Below are 20,755 nucleotides of genomic sequence, written 5' to 3' on the forward strand. Positions count from 1 at the left end.
TAGTGAAAAAATGTATATATGTGTGTGTCTGTATTTTTATTTCTACTTCCTCACTCCCACATTTCTTTCTTCCCCAGATTAGAATGCCAACATTTTTTTACATCTTTAGCCAAACCTTTTTCCTTGATTTGCCATTAAACCAGGAACACATTTGCTAAAACTATTAAATGCCTTATTAAATTAATAAGATAATAATGTATTATTATCTTATTAAGATAATAATGTAAATAATGTATTAAGTGCCTTATGTAAAATTAAACTTGTGACAATGCAAACAGTTTTACTCACAAATAGCTATAACAAGGCTGACACTCCCACATTTTTCAGTTTGGAGAACAGCATATTGACACAGGAATACGAGTGCGTGCAAGTGGTTTTACTCTAGCACATTTATTCACTGTCACTGTAGCCTTGTGACAGCACACAAGTGTTAACCAGCCTCAGGAGCAAACCCAGGCCCAGTCAGATGGGGAGCAGATAGACCTGTGCTAAGTCACACACAGGTACCCACAGACACAGTTCCCATCCCTTCTTTCCATAAGCACATCCTAGGGAGTCTTCACTGAGCCCAGGTGCCCACAAAATCTCAGTGCAGCTCAGCATCCACACAAAAATATTCCTCGTGCTTCTTATGTGTGGATTGTCCTTTTGGTCTGCATCATTGGTGTTTCAGCTTTTGTTGTCATAAATATGAACTATTCAAGGTCAGAATTGACATCTAAATCAACACTGTACACCACCCCACAGCAGGCTGCACAGTGTTGGTGCTTAATGATGGGTTTGGGTAGATGCAGAGACACAGAATGACGTGCTCAGCGTGAGGTTATGACCATTTTCTGACATTCAGTGCAGGCTTCTCAGCTTCTCTCAAAGACACCACAGACATGCACCTGCCTATGAGCACAGGCCTGGAACCCACCTGGCAACTCAGGGCAAGAGGCTGAGGATGGGAATGAGCAGGGAGTGGAAGGCAGGACTATTAGAGGTAGCAGTGAAAAGACTCAAGCCTGTAAACTGGGGTATTGATGGAAACCCAGCCTCTAGCTCCTTCCCCTCCACCCACCACAATATTTCAAGGGATTTAGTGGGATTTGGGGATTTATTACTGGACCACAGAACTTTGTCTAAGGGAAGGGCAGCCTGGCCTCTAACAGTCCTGACCTAAATAGGCCAGCTCATGCTGCACATAGGGTCCATGGCTTCCCTGTCCACAGTCTGAACTGAGGACTGGGAGACTCAAGTCCCCTCTTTGAGGAATGCTAACCAGCTATGGTGTCCATCTGTCTATCCCCAGAAATGGCAGCTTGGCAAGCTCTGGTCTCACTGTCCCACCGAGGCTCCACCCAAGGGCAGCCACTCAGCCATCTGTGGGGCTGAACAATTCTCTCATGAGGGGTGTGGCGAAGGGGTGTGTGTCTTGGATGCGCAGCAGCCTCTGGGTGTGCTGGGCATTGATGCTGCGCAGTTCGGTGAGTACAGCCATGATCTTCAGGAACAGGAACCTGTGGACCAGCCAAAGGAGAGGTTGGGATGCAGCCATTCCTCTCCTGGACCCTCCAGCCCTAGCCCTGTTCTGAGGGCATGCAAGTTTATTCTCAGGACTTCTCAGGTTCAGGTCAGCCAAGAGGCAAGGCTTGGCTGAATTCCTTCAGCCCGTGCACAAGAAGGGCAGAGTAGTCTGCGGGTACTTGGGAGCCATAATCTCCTTCCTCATCTATGGATTTTGAGTCTTTGTTCATAGAGATCTCAGTGGAAAATCCAGATCTTGCGGATGCCATATGCCTAGGTTAATTTGGGGGTAAAGGGAGTCACTATCTTGGTTAATGTCCAGGGCCCAGAAGTGAGCAGAATAGTTGTGGAGGTTAGGGACTGCAGGCTGGAATCCCTTCCTGGATCCAGCTCTGGATTTAATGTCTATACACACCACATGCCTCAGTTTCTCCATGATGACAGCTGGCACCTCAAGCCTGCTGGCTCCATACAGGGAACAACTGAGCAAATAAAGTCATGGCCACCCTAGCATCCCAAGATGCTGAGCAAAAAGAAAGCAGTGTAAACCAAGTGAGAATTTGAGTTTCAAGTTCACACTATAATAGCTAGTGCTGGCCTTAACCGTCATGGGTTTGTGTTCTCCTAAATTCAAATTTGTCCTTGTCTTCAGGCCTTTGGGCATTAGACTGGTCACTAGGTCACAGGGACTCTGAGGACCAGTGAAGTTATGGAAACCCCTGTTTGGGCCAAGTCCCAAGCAGCCTTCCTCTTCTGAGTTATGATCAGATCAAGGTAAGGACTTCCCTACCTCAAGTGTGTTTGGATTCTTCCTGGGAAGTTCTTAGGGAATGCTCAAGAGCTTGAGATTTGGACTTGGTTTGGCTTGGTCCACTGCCAGCCTCCATACGTCTGGACCCTAGGCAACTGCCCTGTGTCTTGGCTTCCTTTGCAGGATGGTGTTGATACCCAACTCATGTGAGTGTTTTGAGGATTAAAGATGACAAGATATATAAACAACTTGGCACCAGATTTGGCACTTCCCAACAAATGATGTCTATTACAATCTACTTCTGATTATCTTCATTATTGGTGTCATTCTAATCTTTACTATCATTATAGTTTTTATTGGCCATTCTAGAAGACCCTGTAGGAAACACAAGAAAGTATCTGGCCTCTTGATGAAAGGAGGATGGAAGGCCCTGGCAGACAAGTGTCCACTCAGCTGGGCACAGCCATAGCCCCCCCTTGGGTTTTCCCCGTAACAGGACTGGTGCTCAGGCTGACCAGCTGAGATGACAGCTCTTCAGGCAATATGCCTCAATAGAGGTCACAGAAAATGGCCCTAGAGTACTGGTCATCAGAGCACACGAGGCACAGCTCTGGTCTGCAGTCCCATAGAGACCCAGGGAGGCATGGACCTAGAGAACAGGCTGAAAGTTAGGCAAGGCTTCAGGGAGAACCCCTCACACCCTCAAGCATCAGCCCTTTCTGCTCATGCTCACCGGTGGGCCGGCTGGGGCCGAATGCACTCAATGTAGGCCTTCAGAGTGATGGCAAATCGCTCCTGCAACTGTTCCACCACACCACGCTGCACCACACCTGGGCGGTCTACAGGGAGGGAAGACAGAGTGGTCCCAGCCAGGGTGGGAAGGGGCAAAGACAGGCTCAGTCTGGCCCAGAGAGGGTAACTACTGGCCAGCCACTTCCTGAGCCAAAGTCACCCTGAAGGTAAAGGAGGACTAGGGTTCTACATCACCCCACTGACCCAAGGAGAAACCAGCTAGAGTCCCATCCTTAGCCTGCCTGTGCAGGGAGGAGGGAACAAGGCTGTAAGCTGGGACCTTCCCTAGGGAGGGCAGAAGAGGGGCTACTGCCTCCTGCAATCATGGTGAGGGGTGTTTACAGCCTGGGGAAGGCCATCACCTGGGGAGAAAAGGGAGATGGCCTGCATCAGCACATACTCCTCCTTATGCAGCTGCAGCTTCTTCAGCATGTAGTGGAATTTCATCATAGGATCCAGCAGAAGTTTCTGGAAGCCACCTGTGGGTGGGTATAGGATGGATGGGTGGCATCTTGAGAAGCTGACCCAAGAACAAATCTTCCCTCTCTAAGGTCTTTTGTTCCATCACCCAGTCTTCCTGCCTTACATTCCCAGGACCTGCATGTCCTGATGTGGTTCCCTTCCACCCAAAACTATCATGTGTCCCTCCCTCTGCCAGGGCAGGCAGGGGCTCTTGAGCACCTTCAACGTCTTCCAAGCAGTAAGCCAGCCGACCACACTCCCAGGTCCCAGTCTCTGCGTTGAACATCATGTTGAACCTCAGTATGCACAGCTCAATGGTGGCCCCCTTCAGCAGGGAGATCTGGTCCTCAATGGGCAAGTCCCTGGCAGCAAAGATGGTGAGATGACAGCTCCCAGGGTAGCTGCCCACAAGCTGGTACCCATTTCCATAACCCAGATGTTAAGGGAGGAGGTAGGACAGGCTCCTTCCTCTGAGGACCACAGCAGTTGCTTCCTGGTTTCCTCTAATCTCTCCCCATCACATCCAGCCAAGCAGGTTACTCTTCTTCTCTTATATCTCCTCCTACCTTTGTGGACTCTCCATACCCACTTAGCTTAGCATCCAGGTCCCTTACAGCCTAAATCACTTCCTCCAACTCCCTACATAGCCACTGACCTAGTTGATACCTTGGCTCCTGCTCCTTAGTTTTCATATCTTCTGCCTCAATTTCCCAACTTTGAGTGCTTGCTTAGCTTCATTTAAGTAAATCCTGAGTTCTTTAAGCCAAGATATGTGTTTGCCCCTCCCAGAAGTGTTTCCAGAGTGTGGAGTTCTTCAGCACATGCCATTCCTCTTGGTATGCGCTCCATGGTGAGGATATTTGCTACCTGTTGTCTATGTTGAATTTAATATTTACATATTTCTACTGTTTCTCTCCAGGCAACCTGGATGCCTTGAGCCACAATCCTAGCACTGAACACAGGCCTAACCACAGTGGCTGCTTTATAAACCTCTGGTATTGGTGGGCTCATCCTGGAGGGACCTCTTCCTCCCAAACTGAGAGGAACCCCCAACTCCTCCCTGAAGAAGATGTTCCTGAAAAGGAAGAGGCTGGGAAACTGAGGCTGTTCATGAGAACTCCTAAAAAAAGCCCTGTCCCTGACTTTGGTCTCCTTGGGACATTAGGCTCTGCACTACTCGCACACATACCACTTCTTTTGATCCATAATAGTGCACTTCAAATGCCATGAAGTTGACATTATTCTTCTGTGTCTCCCCAGAGACCAGCTCAGTCCCTGGGAGGTAGCCGGCTCTGAAGTCTGTTCTCTACAAGCCTGTACTTCCAAATATGCCCTCCACCACTGATCAGCTGATGAGTTCTACAAGTTTCTTACCAACAGTGAGTCTGTTTCTAAAAAGAAGGTAACAGTGATGCCTGGGGTCACTGTTCTCAAAGGTGGTCAGGAGAAGCAGGTAGTAACCTCCCTGCAATTAAATTATGGCTCATTGGATGCCCAGCAAGAATCTGCCAAAGTTCACACTAGTAAGTAGACTTTTCTTCCTGCTCCCTCAAACTAATTTGCCACAGTCTGCCCCCTATTCCAGGTCATTGCTATCCTAATGTCATTGAGCCAATCTTGTGTGTCACATAGAGGCAAAGGGAACCTGTACTCCTGGAATATAACCTGCCCTCCGCCTGCTGATGAGATCTGGGTTCCTTGCCTGTGTATTTCGGCTCCACTGGACCAGGCTCAGAAAGGCAAGGTGGCCAGCCCAAGGGAAAACATACCTAGCACTATCTGTAGCCCTACAGATTATATATTATGGGCTGTGGCTCCCACCATATTAAGGGGTTCCAGGTCTCTTGCTGACCCCAGTTGTTCTAGTTGTTGCCTCTATGCCTAGCTGTGGGGAGTCCTGGCCCTTTGAATTTCATAACCATGGGTCCATGTTCTCCATGGCCTGCTCAGATATCTCTTGGGTAATATCTCCACTATAGGACCAGCATCTGTTCTGTTCCTCTCGCTCCTTTCTTCTCTCTCTGGACTTCTTTTTCCTTCCAACTCATCCTTTGAAGCGGTCATCTATGGTTCCTGCCATCATGGGAGAAATAGGGAAAGGAATTTCTATCTGAATTTCCATTATGTTCTGGGTGATCTTCATCTGGTTTTTTTTTTTTTAATTTCATCTGGTAGTCCTACAAAGAAGGTATTATTAGCTCCTATCTCCAGATGAGAGGCTGAGACCCATTGGATCACAGCGCAGACCCACACCCACAAAGCCACTGAGACATACCGCTAGAAACCTATTCCCTGCAGCACCAGTGACCTGAGAGGCAGAGACAAAGGAGGGTCATTTGGCACCAACATCCCTCAAATTCAATGACCTTTTGGTCATTTCCTTTTCCCTTCCACACCCATCCACACAGTCCCATGTCCTACCTGAAGTAGGAGATAACTTTAGCAAAGTTGATGATACCCTTGAACATGTAGGTCGACATGTCAGCCAGGTGGGGCAGCAGGGGAATGATCTCCTTCCCGTCACTGTTGGCTGGGGGTTTATAGTTCCACACGCTGCCATCTTCCCCTCGAAGCTGCAGAGAGATCTTCATGGTACACAGATCTTCCTTGAACTGGCTCCAATTGACAGGGTCTTCCCCCGGTTGAGTCTGCAGAAACTCTGAAATCTCATGGCCACTGCTAAACACCTCTGGCAGCTGGAACACAAGACAGGAAGGAGGTGGAGATTAGAAAGAATGCCTGTGTTTTCATAAACAGGTCCCCACACATCCCAGACAGCCAGCTGCAGCCTGAGAAGATACACAGTCACAGGTGCTCAAGGCCCTGCACGCGTGTGCACGTACACACACACACACACACACACACACACAGCACTTGTGTCTTCTCTCTTGCTGTCTCCCATCAGGGGGTACTTTCTGGATCCATGAATTAATGGATGCACACATCCCTGGGCGAGGGGGACCTCCTACCCTGGTGTGTCACAAGCATTCTTGCTACTAGGCCCAGGAGACTCAGAAGGGTTAGGGAGCTGCAGATGGGAAGAGCAGACACTGTGCTCTCTGGGGATAATAAGTTCTCTAAGCTGGGCACCTCACCTGAGATACCTGTGAGCACACAGGAAGGGAGGGCACTGGGATTAGAGATGCAGCTAACACTGGATTGTTAAGGAACTGATTTACAAAGATCACACCCCCAAGAGATCCTGACTCTGTTCTCCTAAAACCTAGTTCTGCTTCCACTTATGACTCAGACCCAGTTCCTATCTGCTGCAGAAGGAGAACAGAGATTCTCCAACATGAGCCTGGGAGGGCATCAGCTGGGGGTATGCCTTACTCCAGGAATTCGGAAGATGGGGGAGAACCTGAAAATTTGCATGTCTAGCAAATTCCCAGGGGAATCTGACTCCTGACCCCAGAACCACACTATGGGAAACCCTGGGAATGAGCCTCCAGGGGATGTTGAGCAGCTAGCTCAGGAGCCAAGACAGCTCTAAGCCTCCTACCCGGAAATCCTTGAAATGGGAGAAGGTGGAGTCAAAGGTTTTCTTCTGGGCATCCATCAGCTCCCTGATCAAGGACCGCTGTTCTTCCGTCAGCCCCTGCTCCCCCGGCGGTTGAGCCGCGATTCGTTCCCTTTTCTTCCTCTTGATCAACGCCCGCCTCTGCTCCACCGCGGTATCGGACATGATCACTGAAGGTTCAGTGGAGCAGGCTCAGCACACGTGTCCCCACAGGTTAACCCTCCCCAGTTTGATTACAAATCCAGGACAGAAAGAAGGGGACAAAAAGAAGCTTGCAGGAGCATCTGAGAGGAAAAAGGGGGACATACCCCTGACAGAGAGCAAAAAATAAAAATGCCCTGTAGCTCCCAAATCCCTCTTGCAAGCTCTCGGTTCAGATGGCTGCCTGTAGCACAGGGACACAGCTCACTCGTGCACACGAGCACACGCGCCCGCTCTGGGTGCACATCTACACGCGCTCACGCACTTGCCCAGAAGAGGGCAGAGGATCCCTGCACCCCAAGGCAATCTATGGATGCTGCTTGGACAGATGCTCCAGGCATCCTCTTCTTTTCTGTAAGGATCCTACAGGGCCCCTGGTCACACCCTCCCGGAGCGTGCAGGGCCTGGGTAGCCCGCCCCGAGCAGCCCGGCGCTCACTCTCCTTCTTCATTCCGCTCTCCAGGCACTTGCGCAAGCGACAAGCCTGGCACTGCCTCCGCGTCTTCCGGGTGATCTCGCAGGTGCCTTTGCGAAAGGGGCACCTCAGTCGGACATTGCGTTTCATGGCCCTCCTGTGAGAGAGAAAATGCAGGAGGCAGGCTGCATGGGGCCCACTAGACCAGGGGTTCCAGGTCATATCACCCCTCTCCTACCCCTCCCAGCCGCGGATGGGACACACTAACCCAAATCTCTATGGGCCTCATCTTTGCCTTCCCAGTTGAATCAGGTACTATAGGGAAGACAGGTGGAGGGTCTTCTCTAGAGGAGCGGGGAAGATCTATTTTGCAGCATTCCCACAGGAAATAGGGCTTGTGCTTTTTAGGGGTTTCTGCAGCTGGAAGCCACTTTCTGGGACACTTCAACTCCAGTTCCAACCCCCCTCTACCTCCCAAAGTATGTGTTCCCTCCTCCTTTTCCCCCTTGTTACTAAGGCAGTGTTTCCATGGAGATGGGCCTCTTCCTGGATTCCTCCTTCTTCAAAGAGGGAAATAGAGGCAACTTGATCTCTGGGGGATAAGAAACATAAGAAATCCCCTTCTGTCCCCAGCTTTCATCCTAGAATGGGGGCTGAGAAGCAGTCTAGGGAATCAGTAAGCTGTTCTACCTCACTGGAAAGTTGCTTCCCCATTGCAAAATGGGTTCTTCTGATTGACATAGGGGGCAAAGAGGAGAGCCCTGTAAGAGCAGAGTGTGTGGGCATTGGTCCTCAGGCCCTTGTATAGGTTCAGCAGGTAGGCAGGCAGTGGGAAATGCCTGTTGAAGACTCCTGCACAGCCACTGTCTCCACAGCCCAGGCATCTGAACTTCCCACGACAGACCTTATCAGTACAGCTCCAAGTTTGCTTCTCCTCGTTTCCATAGCCGGATAGAATGAAAGAAGTTCTCCCTTGGTCTGGCTAAGGAAGACCCTTGAGGAGACCCTTGGAGCTACTCCAAAGTACATCCAGAATGGGTAAATGGGGATTGTGGGGAAGGACTCACATTTATTAGAACATGCCATCACATGCTGGGCTTGATATTTTGCAAAGCTCTGTAAATTTAGTATTCAAAATCCTATAAAATTCATCCTGTCATCTACCTGGCAGAGATGAGGGAAACTGAGGCTTTGAGAAGATAGATAGATCACCACCTGTCTTCCAGCTAATTCATGAAACTTGAGTCCAGGTCTGCCTAATACCAATACAAACTCCTAGCCACTATGATATGTCATGTCCCTTTGGGAGTCCCAGGAATAGCACCCAATTGGGGAGAAGAGGGCAGAGGATCCCTGCACCCCAAGGCAATCTATGGATGCTGCTTGGACAGATGCTCCAGGCATCCTCTTCTTTTCTGTAAGGATCCTGATCTGGTTCTGATGTTCTCCTGCCTTCATGTATTCACCTGCCCAGCTCAGAGATCTCTCCGGGACTCTTTGCTAGTAAACAGTTCAGGAGTAGTTCAGGGCCATCTCTAGCCTGTGTGGCATTAGGGGGTCTTCTGGGAAAGGTTTTCTTGCTCTCACAAGGAGAAGAGATAGCCTTTTTGTTTCTCTGCTGGATGTCATGGCTACTGCCTGGGAACCCTGGAGTTTTGTACCTCCATACTGAAATCACAGCTTTTGGGTAGAACGGCAGAAGAGAAAAACACAGAGAACTTAGCTTCAGGACTCACTAAGATGAAAGCATTTGTCTAGACTTTTTTTAGGAGAGGAAACACGTTTTCCTAAAGTGTTCTGTGACTTGTAGCTGAACACAACCTAATACTGCTGCTGTGTCTCACTTGTGATAGTCCATACACAAATGTTCCTTTCTCCCTGGAACATGATGCCTTCAGACCTCCCCCAGCTGGAGTTAACCCCCATGCAACCTCAGAGCTGCTCAGGCCTGGCTGTGTCTGCCCTGAAGCAGGGATTTTTTCATTCCACTCTCATTGAACTGGTCTTAACAGAGGCTGCAGCAGTGCTTTCCTGGGATCATCCAGGCCTGGAAGTCCTCCCATGTGTTCTGGGGGCAAACAGCTGAGCCTGCATCCATGACTTGCTGACCAGCAGCCCATCTTTGGGATTGCAGAGTGAGCCCTTGGCTCTGGGGACATTCATTTCCATTAGAATATCCAGCCACCAGGAAGAACTCTACAAAGGGCCAAGTCAGTCTCACCATCTGGAAAGTGTACAAGGATCCCAAGACACTGCATGCCCTCTCCCTTTCTGAGGGTAGACTGGGTGCTCTTCCTCACACATTCCTTCCTCCCTTCCCCTCCTATCTTAATCTGCTTCTCTCCCTCTTGGTATGAGCCCTGTTGCTGAGAGTGCCCTCACTGAGCTGGCTTTGGTCTTTCTGTTTCATCAGCTAGACAAGGTGAGCCTTCTGTCCAGGCCTGCTTTGCTGTGAGCTGGGATGTTTTAGTCCTCCATTAAAAATAATAATCATATATATATATATATATATATATATTAGATTTACATGGACACAATATCTTTATTTTGTTTATTTATTTTTATGTGGTGCTGAGGGTCGAACCCAGTGCCTCACATGTGTAAGGTTAGTGCTCTGTCACTGAGCCACAATCCCAGTACCATAGTCCTCTGTTTTTTAATTCTCCCTGTTTGTCTATTCTAGGTGAGCTTGTTTTCTTTTTTATTTATTTTATGCCACTCTTAATAACTGTCCTATAAAACTGATTTGAACACTTTGCGTTTTGGATTTTTAAATCTTGACTCTTTCACTGTCTGACCTTTCATTGACGAATACATAAAATGGTATCTTAATAGAAGGGGATCTTTTCCAGGTAGAACCTGGAAGAAAGAGATGAAGATTGCTCTGAGGTATAAATGGTTCATTCAAGACTAATTAGAAAGCCTTTGGGTGGGCTACCAGCCTACTCTTTGAACCCCCAAGACAGATCAAACTGAGTCCCTGAGACATTGCCCTGCAGGGTTACTGGCAGACTCCCGTTAGATGTGACCCAGTGTATCAGTGGTGGCAAATGAGTGAAGGTTGATGGGTGACTACCTGAAGAAGCCCTTGCATCCTTCACATGTCATGACATTGAAGTGATAGCCGTTGGCCTTGTCCCCACAGACGCGGCAGATTTGGGGACCCCCATCTTCCTCATTTGCAAAATTGGTGGTGGGCTTTTCAGACATAGAAGTTGCTTCTTTGAAGTGTTCAAGGTCAGCATGGCTCCAACTTTCTTCAGGTCTCACCTCCAGGTTTGCTTCTGAACCTCTTGGACTATAAGTAAAAGAAAAAACAATAGTCAATGAAAGGGCTCAACAGTAGTGTCCCAAAGCTGCAGAAGTAACACTCTGTCCCTTCTGAGCTTTGCTTACATTTCGGTTCAATGCTGGACCTCAGAACTGACCTCTCATGAAAAGAATGTGGGCAGGGGGGTTTGAGTTATTATCCATGATATTTTGTGTCCAGTTGTAGGGCCTTGGAGTAGAACACATGGACAAAAACATGGAAGAGACTGTGGCTCAGCGGTAGAGCGCTCGCCTAGCATGGGCGGGACCCGGGTTCGATCCTCAGCACCACATAAAAATAAAGGCATTGTGTTGTGTCCATCTATACCTAAAAAATAAATATTAAAAAAAAAACATGGAAGAGAGAAGGGGGAGGAAAAGATGAAAAGAAATAAGAAGAGACTGGACTGGGGATGTGGTTCAGTGGTAAAGCACCTGCCTAGCATGAATGAGACCCTGGGTTCAATTCCCACCACTGGAAGAAGCAGGGTGGGGGAGAAGAGGAAGAAAAAAAGGAAACAAAAGAAAAAGAAACTGTCTGGGCTAGAGTGGATCATGGAAGCAGTATTTGAGTAAGTCGAGGTTAGGAGGCCATGAGTTGGTCAAGACCTGAGCAGAGAACAGCTGATGGGACAGACCACTAAATAATTCCCAGGATTGAGGAGCTCCAGAGGAGGGTGGTCCTTCAGATGTGGAGGGTGGTCCTCAGCCTCCCAGAGAGCCCTGGAAAGGCTAGCAGAAAGAGGGCTTTCACTTGGCAGATGGGAAGACAGTGAGAGTGGAGCCAAGATCATGATGCGGGAAGAAAATGGCCTACATCATGGCAGAGCTGGTGTGTGTGTAGATGGCGAAGAATCTGTGCCCCTCAATAGAGCTGAACTCAAGATGCCCTCCCCAGGCAGCTGACCTGAACTCTACTCAAAACAGCTGCAGAGGATGGTGAGTAGAAATCAGGGACTGACCCCGTTCACTGTGCTCTCCAAAAGTCTGTCTAGGCACTGATTGCCGGGAGCAACCACAGCACAAGTGATGTTGCCTTTTCCAAAAAAAAAATAAATAAAATTCTGAGTAAAATTGAAACACACAAATTCAGTTTCTAGCATCCTGACAGATGACACTGAACTATTTCACATATAGGAATGAATGGGCAATTAATCTCTTCCTGAATTTGGCTCTCCAGAAAACTGAACAAAACAGGCTGACTAGAAACTTGAACTGTGCATATGTGTGTGGTATGGGGGGTGGGATGAGAGTCTTCTCTGATTTTTCAGATCACAATTCTGACCTCATACAGACTTGCAGGAAAAAAAAAAAGATATATTTTTGGTGTTCACAAAAACCTCAAGCCCAGGATTTGATTTCAAAAGCTCTTGGGTTAGTAGTTCTTCCAGATACCCAGAGAGGTATCTGGAAGATACCTTTCCACTTTCTACCTCAGTATAAATAATTACACACATAATTTCTAATAAATATGAGCAAAAATTCACAAATCATGTGTCAAAGACTAACAAAATATCATGAGCTAGAGTCAACAAAAACAGCTTAAAGCAGAATTAGACATGCACAGACTTCCTGAATCATCAAAACCAAAACATGTTTAAATAAACAGTAGACGAGATTGAAGATGTAAGTTACAAGGCCACAAAACTGAGCGAGCAGATTTGAAAAATAAATGAACATTATCTATAAAATTGGAATAAACAGCAATTACACAAACTAATAACAATGTTTTACAAGTTAGAAAAAGCAAACCACAACTGAAATAGGCAACATTATGTAAGTCAGGAGATGGATAATCCTAAGGAAAGCTTTGTTAAGGTCCCATGTTGAGGAAATAAGACAGAACATACCTTATATTTTTGATAGGAAAGTATGCTTGTTTAAATGTCTAGGGTAATCCTAAAAGTGTAGACATAGAATGTATAAACTGAAAGCCAAAAGGAAGGGGAAAGCGGAATTTTTAAAAAGCCAAAAAGGAGGCCAACTAGAGACATAAAAGAAACTGAAAGGGTAGACAAATGGAAAAACAAGATAAGGTGGTAGAAATACAGGAGAAATGCTTCTACACAGTGGTATAGGTAAAGATTCTGTTTTGGACTAGACCCCCAAAATAACAGAAAGTAAAAATAGCTAATGCAATTACATCAAGCTACTGCACAACAAAGGAAATGATAGTGTGAAGAGACACCCTTCACACTGAGAGAAAATACTTGCAAACTATTCATCTGACAAAAGATTCATGTCCAGACTAGACAAGAAATTCAAAACAATAGCAAAAAAAAAAAAAAAAAAAAAAAAAAAAAAAAAAAAAAAAGGCAGGGGGACATGATTAAAAAATAAGCCAATGATCTGAGTAGATCTTTCTCAATGAAGACATACAAGTGCCCAAAAGGTATATTTTAAAATGCTTGATATTACTAAGCATCTCACTCCAGTTAGAATGGCTATTACAAAAAGATACACAGACTGTTGAGGATCTGGACATAAGAGAACTCTCATACACTGTTAGTGGGGATAAAATTAGTACAGTCCCTATGGAAACCAATATAGAATTTCCTTGAAAAAGTAAAAATCAATCTACTAAATGACCCAGCTATCCTACAGTTGGATGTACATCCAAAGAAAATGAAATCAACTTATTAACTCATGTTTATTGCAGTGCTATTCACAATAGCTAGTATATGGAATCAACCAAAGTATTCATCAATGGATAAAGAAAATGTGTCATATATGCACAATGTTGTATTTTCAGCCATAAAAAAATGAAGTGATACAATTTTCAGCATCATCAATAGAACTGGAGGACACTATGCTATGTAAAGTGAGTCAGGTACAGAGAGACAAATGTGGCATGTTGTTTGGAAGCTAAGCAAATTGGTTTCACAGGGGAAAAAAGAAGGATAACAATGGTCATAAGAGATTAGGAAGGGATGTGGAAAGGAGGGATAGAGAAAGGTTAAATAAGGTACCAAAGTACTGTTAAATAGGAAGGATTAGTTCTAGTGTTCTATTGCACAATAGGGCAATTACATTCTGCAATAACTTATGATATATTTCAAAGTAACTAGAAGAGTCCAAAGGTTTTCAATGATAAATGTTTGAGGAGATGGAAATGCTAATTACCCTGATTTGATCATTGCACAGTTGATTGAATTATTTTACTGTACTCCATAAATATGTACAACAGTGTTTCAATTAATATATTAAAAGTTTTTTAAAGATAGTAGAAATATCCAATAAGTTGATAGTTAAATGTAAATATATTTAATTTTCTCATTCAAAAACACCAAGAAAAATGGTTTTAGCAGATGACTGGGGCAATCTAAAATTACAGGATTAGTATTTTGGGGCCAACTTTGTATTGGTGAACAACGGCTAGAGCAGATACCAAAATGGTAACTAATGATTATTGAAACTCACAGTGTTCCAGGTCCATTGTCTTAGTCCATTCAGGCTTCTGTAACAAAATACCATAAACCAAGCAGCTTATAAACAACAGAAATATATTTCTCACAGTTCTGGAGTCTGCAAAGTCCAAGATCTAGGCATCAGCAGATTCAGTGTCTGATGAAGGCCTAGTTCATAGATGGTATCATCTCCCTGTGGCTTCACATAGTAGAAGGACCTAGTTAGCTCTCCAGGATTTTATTAATCTCAATCATGAGAAATCACCTCTCAAAGACTCCACTTCCTAGTGCCATTACCTTGGGGGGTGAAGATTTCAGCATATGAGGCACTCAGAGCACAGCACTAACTTACTCCTCTGGATGACTATCAGAACATCTATCTATTTCAAACATGCTGCACATCTACTACACACTGCATACTCTGTTATATGTTTTCCAGGTTCTTCAGAACTTGGAAGTCATTCTTGGGCAAAAATATAAGACCTTTATTCTGAAGTGTTCTGGAGTCAAAGAGCCGCATAGCTACAGAAAGTTTTATTAGCAGGGTAGAGTTTCAGAGTGCACGTTGGAGAATACCCTTCCTTAAGTCTTCAGCATTATTCAGGAGCCCCTGGAAAGAGCAGCCTCTGTGGCTACAGGGACAGTCGGCAGAGATTCTGTACGTAAATTGTGAACTTTATACAACTGAAGATAGTGAAATGGAGCTTTCTCAGCAATAAATTCAAAGGCCATTCCCCACAAGGGAAGTGACCATTACAACATGATGATATGAATCACAAGAGAAACTCAGCAAAGGATGTAGATCAAGAAAATAAATGTCACCAAAGGACTGAAGGAAAGATATTCACTTAAACTGTGCCTAATTAACACTTTCACCAGTTCCTTAATGAGGAGGTATTAGAATTAGTGCCAGAGCCCCACTCCCTAGGATTCGTAGAACTCGTTTTGTTCATGTTGACTATTAAACAGGCAGACTCCGGGACATTCCATAGTTCGTTAGCTCATATCCTCATGAAGCTGGTTATCGAACCCATGGCAGCTATTCTCCAAATATGGCTGCTGAGGAGCCACACTTCCCCATAGCCACATCCTTTTGTAGTCCCCTTCCAGAGGAATCTAGGACATTCTGTAACTTGCTTTGACCAGTAGAATGTGGAGAAATGACACTGTGCTAGTCTGGGCCTATCCCATGAGAAACCCAGTAACTTCTGCCTTTGCCTTTTGCAGAGCCCTAAGCCACTGTGTGAGAAAAATGTGATTACCCTGCTGAGTGACCAGCTGAAGAGACTGGTGCAGAAGGGCTGTGTGAGGAGGGAGTGCCTTGAGATCCCTCAGCTGGGTGAGGCCTAACAGCCCCGCCTCCCAGCCACCTCATCTAACTCTAGGCACAGGAGTGAAACCCACAGGCTTCCTGGTCCAGCCCGGCCTTCATATGACAGTCTCAGCCAAGGTCATGTGAAGCTGTACTCCCCAATTTTCCCCATCAACAGAAAATAAATGGTCCAGTAAGCTTAGGGGAGATTTGTTACATGGCAAGAGATAATGGGAACAGAACCCCTGGAGTTTTGTTAGAAACAGATCTGATCTGGGGTGGGTGGATTGCCAACTGGCATCAATAGCCCTGCTCCCGCGTCTCTTACATCAGTCTTCTTTACAGAATGGTGCCCTGCGGGAAGGAATATGACAGTAATGAGCCCTTTGGTATGTGCCAACAGCTCTCTTTTTCATGTGAATTTCATAAGACCAATTAGATGTGTACTTTTAATCGAATACAGCTGTGTTTGTTTCCGAGCGTAGCACCTGCTCCTCATTGTGCTTAGTAATCTGTGAAATCTAGCCAGAAGAGGGTTAAAATGATGGTCTCCTGTATTCATCCACAGTGAAATATTTCAATAGGGCCTTTGCAAAAATAATTGCAAAATCCGGGGTTTATACTGAATACCAAAGAGATGTTTATGCTCTCAGCAAGGAACAGTCATCAATAAATGAGTGAATAAACCAGGAAATCAAGTGTTTCTGCACGTCTGGTGCTTGGGCACTGCTGAGCTGCACTAAGCACACACATCCTTGACGATTCGTTGATATTGCTTAGCTAGAAGGAGGTGGAACCAGAATTTGAAAACAGGTCAGTTGGACTCTAAAACCTGTATTCTTAATTCAACGTTACACTGCATCCTTCATAAGATTTGTTTCTGAATAGGCAAAACATTTATTAAACTTCCTTCAGTTCCACAATAGCTTGCAAAGTTTTCCTAGGTGGTTCAGACAGCCCCTCCATGTCATATGATTCTTTGATGTGCTTCTCTGTTCCTGGGCAGCAGGTAATTCCCCAAGGTCTTCAGTTCTTTACTTGCCATCTCAATGACTTACTTGAACCATATCCAGAGGCATGTTGTCTCATGCCTTCTAAAAGTCTGCAGATTTTTTCTTTCACAATGGAATGTTGTTCAAGGTTGTGATGGTCATCCATGGGATTTTGGCCAGTACAGGGAGGCTTCACCTGTGTTCCACATCTTTTGTTTTTTCCTAGTAATGGGAATTAAACCCAGGGGTGCTTTACTACTGAGCTATACCCCCAGTCCTTATTTTTTCATTTCAAGACAAGTTCCTCCTAAATTGCCCAGGCCAGCCTCAAACTTGTGATCCTTCTGCCTCAGCCTCCCATGTAGCACAGATTAAAGACTTGTGCCAACACTCAGGCTGTAGACAGCTTTGATTTTGAAAGCAAGGCTGATGTAAGCAGATGACCATATGTCTAAAAACACCTGCAAGTTCTCTGGGGCTGATACCCATTGTGTTCTGCTGATTTGGTGCTTCTGGGCCTCTGTACATTGGAGACTTTGCTTTTTGTTCCTCATCAACTGGGCCTTTTACTAAGCCCCTAAAAATACCAGTTCAATCTTGTCACAATTGACCTTTGGAGAGCTTTGGGGTGAGCAATACATTCAGGATGGTCCCTCAGCCTGCTGGCTGAAAACTTGATGATGGAGGCTCAGGGCTGTGTGGGGGCAACAGGGGTTGTATCCGGCTGAGGTGTGTTTCTAAATCCCAAATTTCTTAAACACACTTAAATTATGTCATCAAATATGTTTAGGGTAAATTAAAAGAAAGGAACATTTGTAATGTAATACAAATCAGAGTTCAGAGAAGATAGACTTGTACCAAGTTTGAAAGGGTATATTGGGAATCATCTCACTGAGAATATCAACTATGCGGCAAGCAGAAAATTCACATTGAGAGGCCTGGAGGGGACTTCAAAGAAAGAGGCAGCTGCCTTTTGCCTGTGTGGAGCAGTATGTGTGTGTGTTTTTTTCTACATGTAAGCAGGATACTGGTAACAATGTGCCACATCTCTCCTGATTAAAAACAAACAACAATAGCAAAACTTTTAAAAGTCAAGAATGTAATGATTCTTTCTAATAAATGACAATCTGTCTTACTAATAACCAATAGCATACTTTGTAAAGTATGCTATTCCTGATAAAGTACTTTTATCTTCAGTAAAATCAGGAGGAAAATAAAATGATTGCTGTACTAGTGTTGTTAATAAATAGTTAAGGGGTTGCTTAATGCCATAAAACATGAGACACAAAAAATAAGGCGTAACTGTTACAAAGCAAACAAAATCAGCAGCACTTAGACACCAGCTGTAAACTCTGATGATTGGCTAGTATTTGGTAAAGTGAAAGATGCAAGACAAAGCATACAAATTAGTCCCTTCTATTATGCCATCAAAAATAATCATAATATAACATGTAATCCCAGCAGCTTGGGATGCTGAGGCAGAATGATCACAGGTTCAAAGCCAGCCTCAGCAAAAGCAAGGCACTAAGTAATTCAGTGAGACCCTATGTCTAAACAAAATACAAAATAGGGCTGGGGATGTGGCTAAGTGGTCAAGTGCCCCTGGTACCCACCCCCACACACAAAAAAATGAATTTAACAGAACCATATGAGATAGGAACAAAAGCAAAAGCAAATGCCTGGAAATATTAATAAGAAATGCCCGAGAGAAGAGTAAAAAAAAAAAACTCTTGACAGGTAGAAATAGAAAGAGACCCTTAAGATGAAGGATCTCAGGGATGTCCAATTTTTTCAAATTAATTTATTAATTTGATGCAATTCTAAAAAATATTTCAATTTAATTTTAGTTATAGTTCGAAAAATCAGGTCTTCATTTGAAGGGAAATTGACATGAACAACTAAAGCAATTTGTTTAAAAGAAATAGTAAAGATGGAAATGGAGGAGCTGGGATTGTGGCTCAGCGGTAGAGTGCTCGCCTAACATGGGCAGGACCCGGGTTCGATCCTCAGCACCACATGGAGATAAAGGCATTGTGTTGTGTCCATCTACACACAAAAAAATAAAATAAATATTAAAAAAAGATGGAAATGGAAAGTAATCATCCTACTAAATTGTAAAATCTTTATTAATCAAAGTAGTCATTTCTCGTAAAAATTGAAATAAAAATTAAAAATTCTCAATAAAAGAGAATGTATGCAAGAATGTAATACAATGAGTTAATCCTCACAAATCAGTGAAAGAAGTATTCAATAATTGATACTGAAACAATTAGTCTTATAGTTGTAGGAGAAAAAAATCCATCTAAATCCTGCTTTCCCACTTTCATCATAGTAAGTCTCAAAAGAACTAAGTGTAAGAGATAAAAGCAAAACAGAACAATTAAGCACTAAAGAAAATGTCTGTAAATATCTATGTTCTGAATGGAGATATACATACAGACCCCCCTTTGAAATTAAAAGCAACTTCCCATAATGCTCTTCTGCATTCTATACCTCTTCATGCAGAAGACAGAGGACAAGGAAATTAAGACTGACATATTCTCTGGCTAAGCACAGCCTAGCAAAATCTACATATGGATGTCATTCCTATGAATTGTAACTTCTTCTATGGGGCCTTCAAAGAAAGGAACTAGCTGTGTCTTCCCAGTTTGATCAATCTGTGTAAAATTCATTTTTATTTTTTTACACAGTTTGCTCATTTATTATGCAGGCAGGTGGCTGAATCTAGTCCAGGCAGCCTCCCTGGCTGTGCTGTCAGTAAAAAGATATGGTAGAAATCATAACAACAAAGAATAATGATTCTAACTATACAGAAATTCAAAAACTATTTGTCAAAAATGACAAAAAAAAAGGAAATCAAAGACACTTTGAAGGAAAAGTGTGTAACAGATATGACAGTCAAAAGGACAGTGAGACAATTCGTGATAAAATGAAATACTGTTTCACATACAAGCTGTTCAACTTTACTAATAATCAAAGAATATATATATAAGTAGTAATAATATAGCACCTTCAGCTATCAAATCAACAAAGATCTAAAGAGACGTGTCCTCTGATGTGTTGCAACTGGAAGAACAAAGTACCACTTATGAATTATTCCTGCTAAGGGATTAAAGCATTTGGGTTTAACTAGCATACTACAGAAAGTACAGAGTTAGAGAAGTAGCAAATGCTTTGGAAATACAATCAATCAAATCCAGAATGTGAACATGTTTACGGAACAAGGAACTAAATCTTCCTGACAAAGAACTCACAAAGGACAAAAAAAAGGGTGTGTGTATGTGTGTTGGGGGGTGGGCTCTTATAGAGTAAAAAGTCTTTATATTTATATTTATATATTTATATTTATATAAATCTATATTTATAGATTTATAATCCAAAGACAATTTGTGGAACTTGTTTGGATTCTGACCCAAGCAAATCAATAAAGGCATTTAAGAGTCAATTAGGTGTCTGGGGGAATAGCTCAGTTGATGGAGTACTTGTCGTGCATGCACAAGGCCCCAAGTTCAAGGGTTCAATCCCCAGCACCAAAAAAAAAAAAAAAGGAGTTAATTAGGGCCAAGCACAGTGGTGTAGGTGGTCGCAGGTCTGAAATCCCAGCAGCTCTGGAGGTTGAGGCAGGAGAATCACAAGTTTAAAGCCAGCCTCAACAATTTAGAGAGACCCTAAGCAACTCAGTGAGACCCTGTCTCTAAATAAAATACAAAAAAGCGCTGGGGACGTGACTCAGTGGTTAAGTACCCCTGAGTATCGATCCCCAGTACCAAAAATAAAAAAGAGTCAATTAGGGGAAAAAAAAAAAGAGTTGATTAGGGAAATTTGTTTACTGATTATATTAAATTATATTAAAAATTACTTAGGGAATCATTCATTAATTTTTAAAAATTGTGGTTATGTTTTTGAAAATAGAACTCCTATCACTCTTTCTTTTCTCTTAGAGAAATAAACAGAAGTAGCTATTGTGAATTGAGCTGCTATAAACATTGATGTGGCTGCATCACTATCATATGCTAATTTTTAAGTCCTTTGGGTATATGCTGGGGAGTGGGATAACTGGATCAAATGTGGTTTTATTCCAAGTT

General features: G+C 44.1%; 1 protein-coding gene across 5 annotated transcripts in view; it reads right to left on the reverse strand.

The window, feature by feature from the left end:
* Positions 1–371: 371 nt before the first annotated feature.
* Positions 372–20,755, reverse strand: part of Nr1i2 (nuclear receptor subfamily 1 group I member 2) — a 37,878-nt gene continuing 17,494 nt past the window's right edge. For 2 of the 5 annotated variants that reach the window (XM_015478463.2, XM_048803257.1), the window contains exons 2-9: positions 10,727–10,948; positions 7,674–7,807; positions 7,017–7,204; positions 5,936–6,210; positions 3,734–3,876; positions 3,415–3,531; positions 2,994–3,099; positions 372–1,502 (exon numbers count right to left, since the gene is read on the reverse strand). In XM_015478463.2, the coding sequence (XP_015333949.1) occupies positions 1,358–1,502; positions 2,994–3,099; positions 3,415–3,531; positions 3,734–3,876; positions 5,936–6,210; positions 7,017–7,204; positions 7,674–7,807; positions 10,727–10,860 (1,242 nt within the window). In that variant the 5' untranslated portion in view covers positions 10,861–10,948 and the 3' untranslated portion in view covers positions 372–1,357. Of the gene's footprint in view, positions 1,503–2,520; positions 2,910–2,993; positions 3,100–3,414; positions 3,532–3,733; positions 3,877–5,935; positions 6,211–7,016; positions 7,205–7,673; positions 7,808–10,726; positions 10,949–20,755 lie in introns of those variants that run through there. The other 3 variants (XM_015478465.2, XM_015478466.2, XM_015478464.2) reach the window with 3 other exon arrangements.

This window comes from Marmota marmota, unplaced genomic scaffold (assembly GCF_001458135.2).
Source record: "Marmota marmota marmota unplaced genomic scaffold, marMar, whole genome shotgun sequence".
Taxonomy (NCBI): domain Eukaryota; kingdom Metazoa; phylum Chordata; class Mammalia; order Rodentia; family Sciuridae; genus Marmota; species Marmota marmota.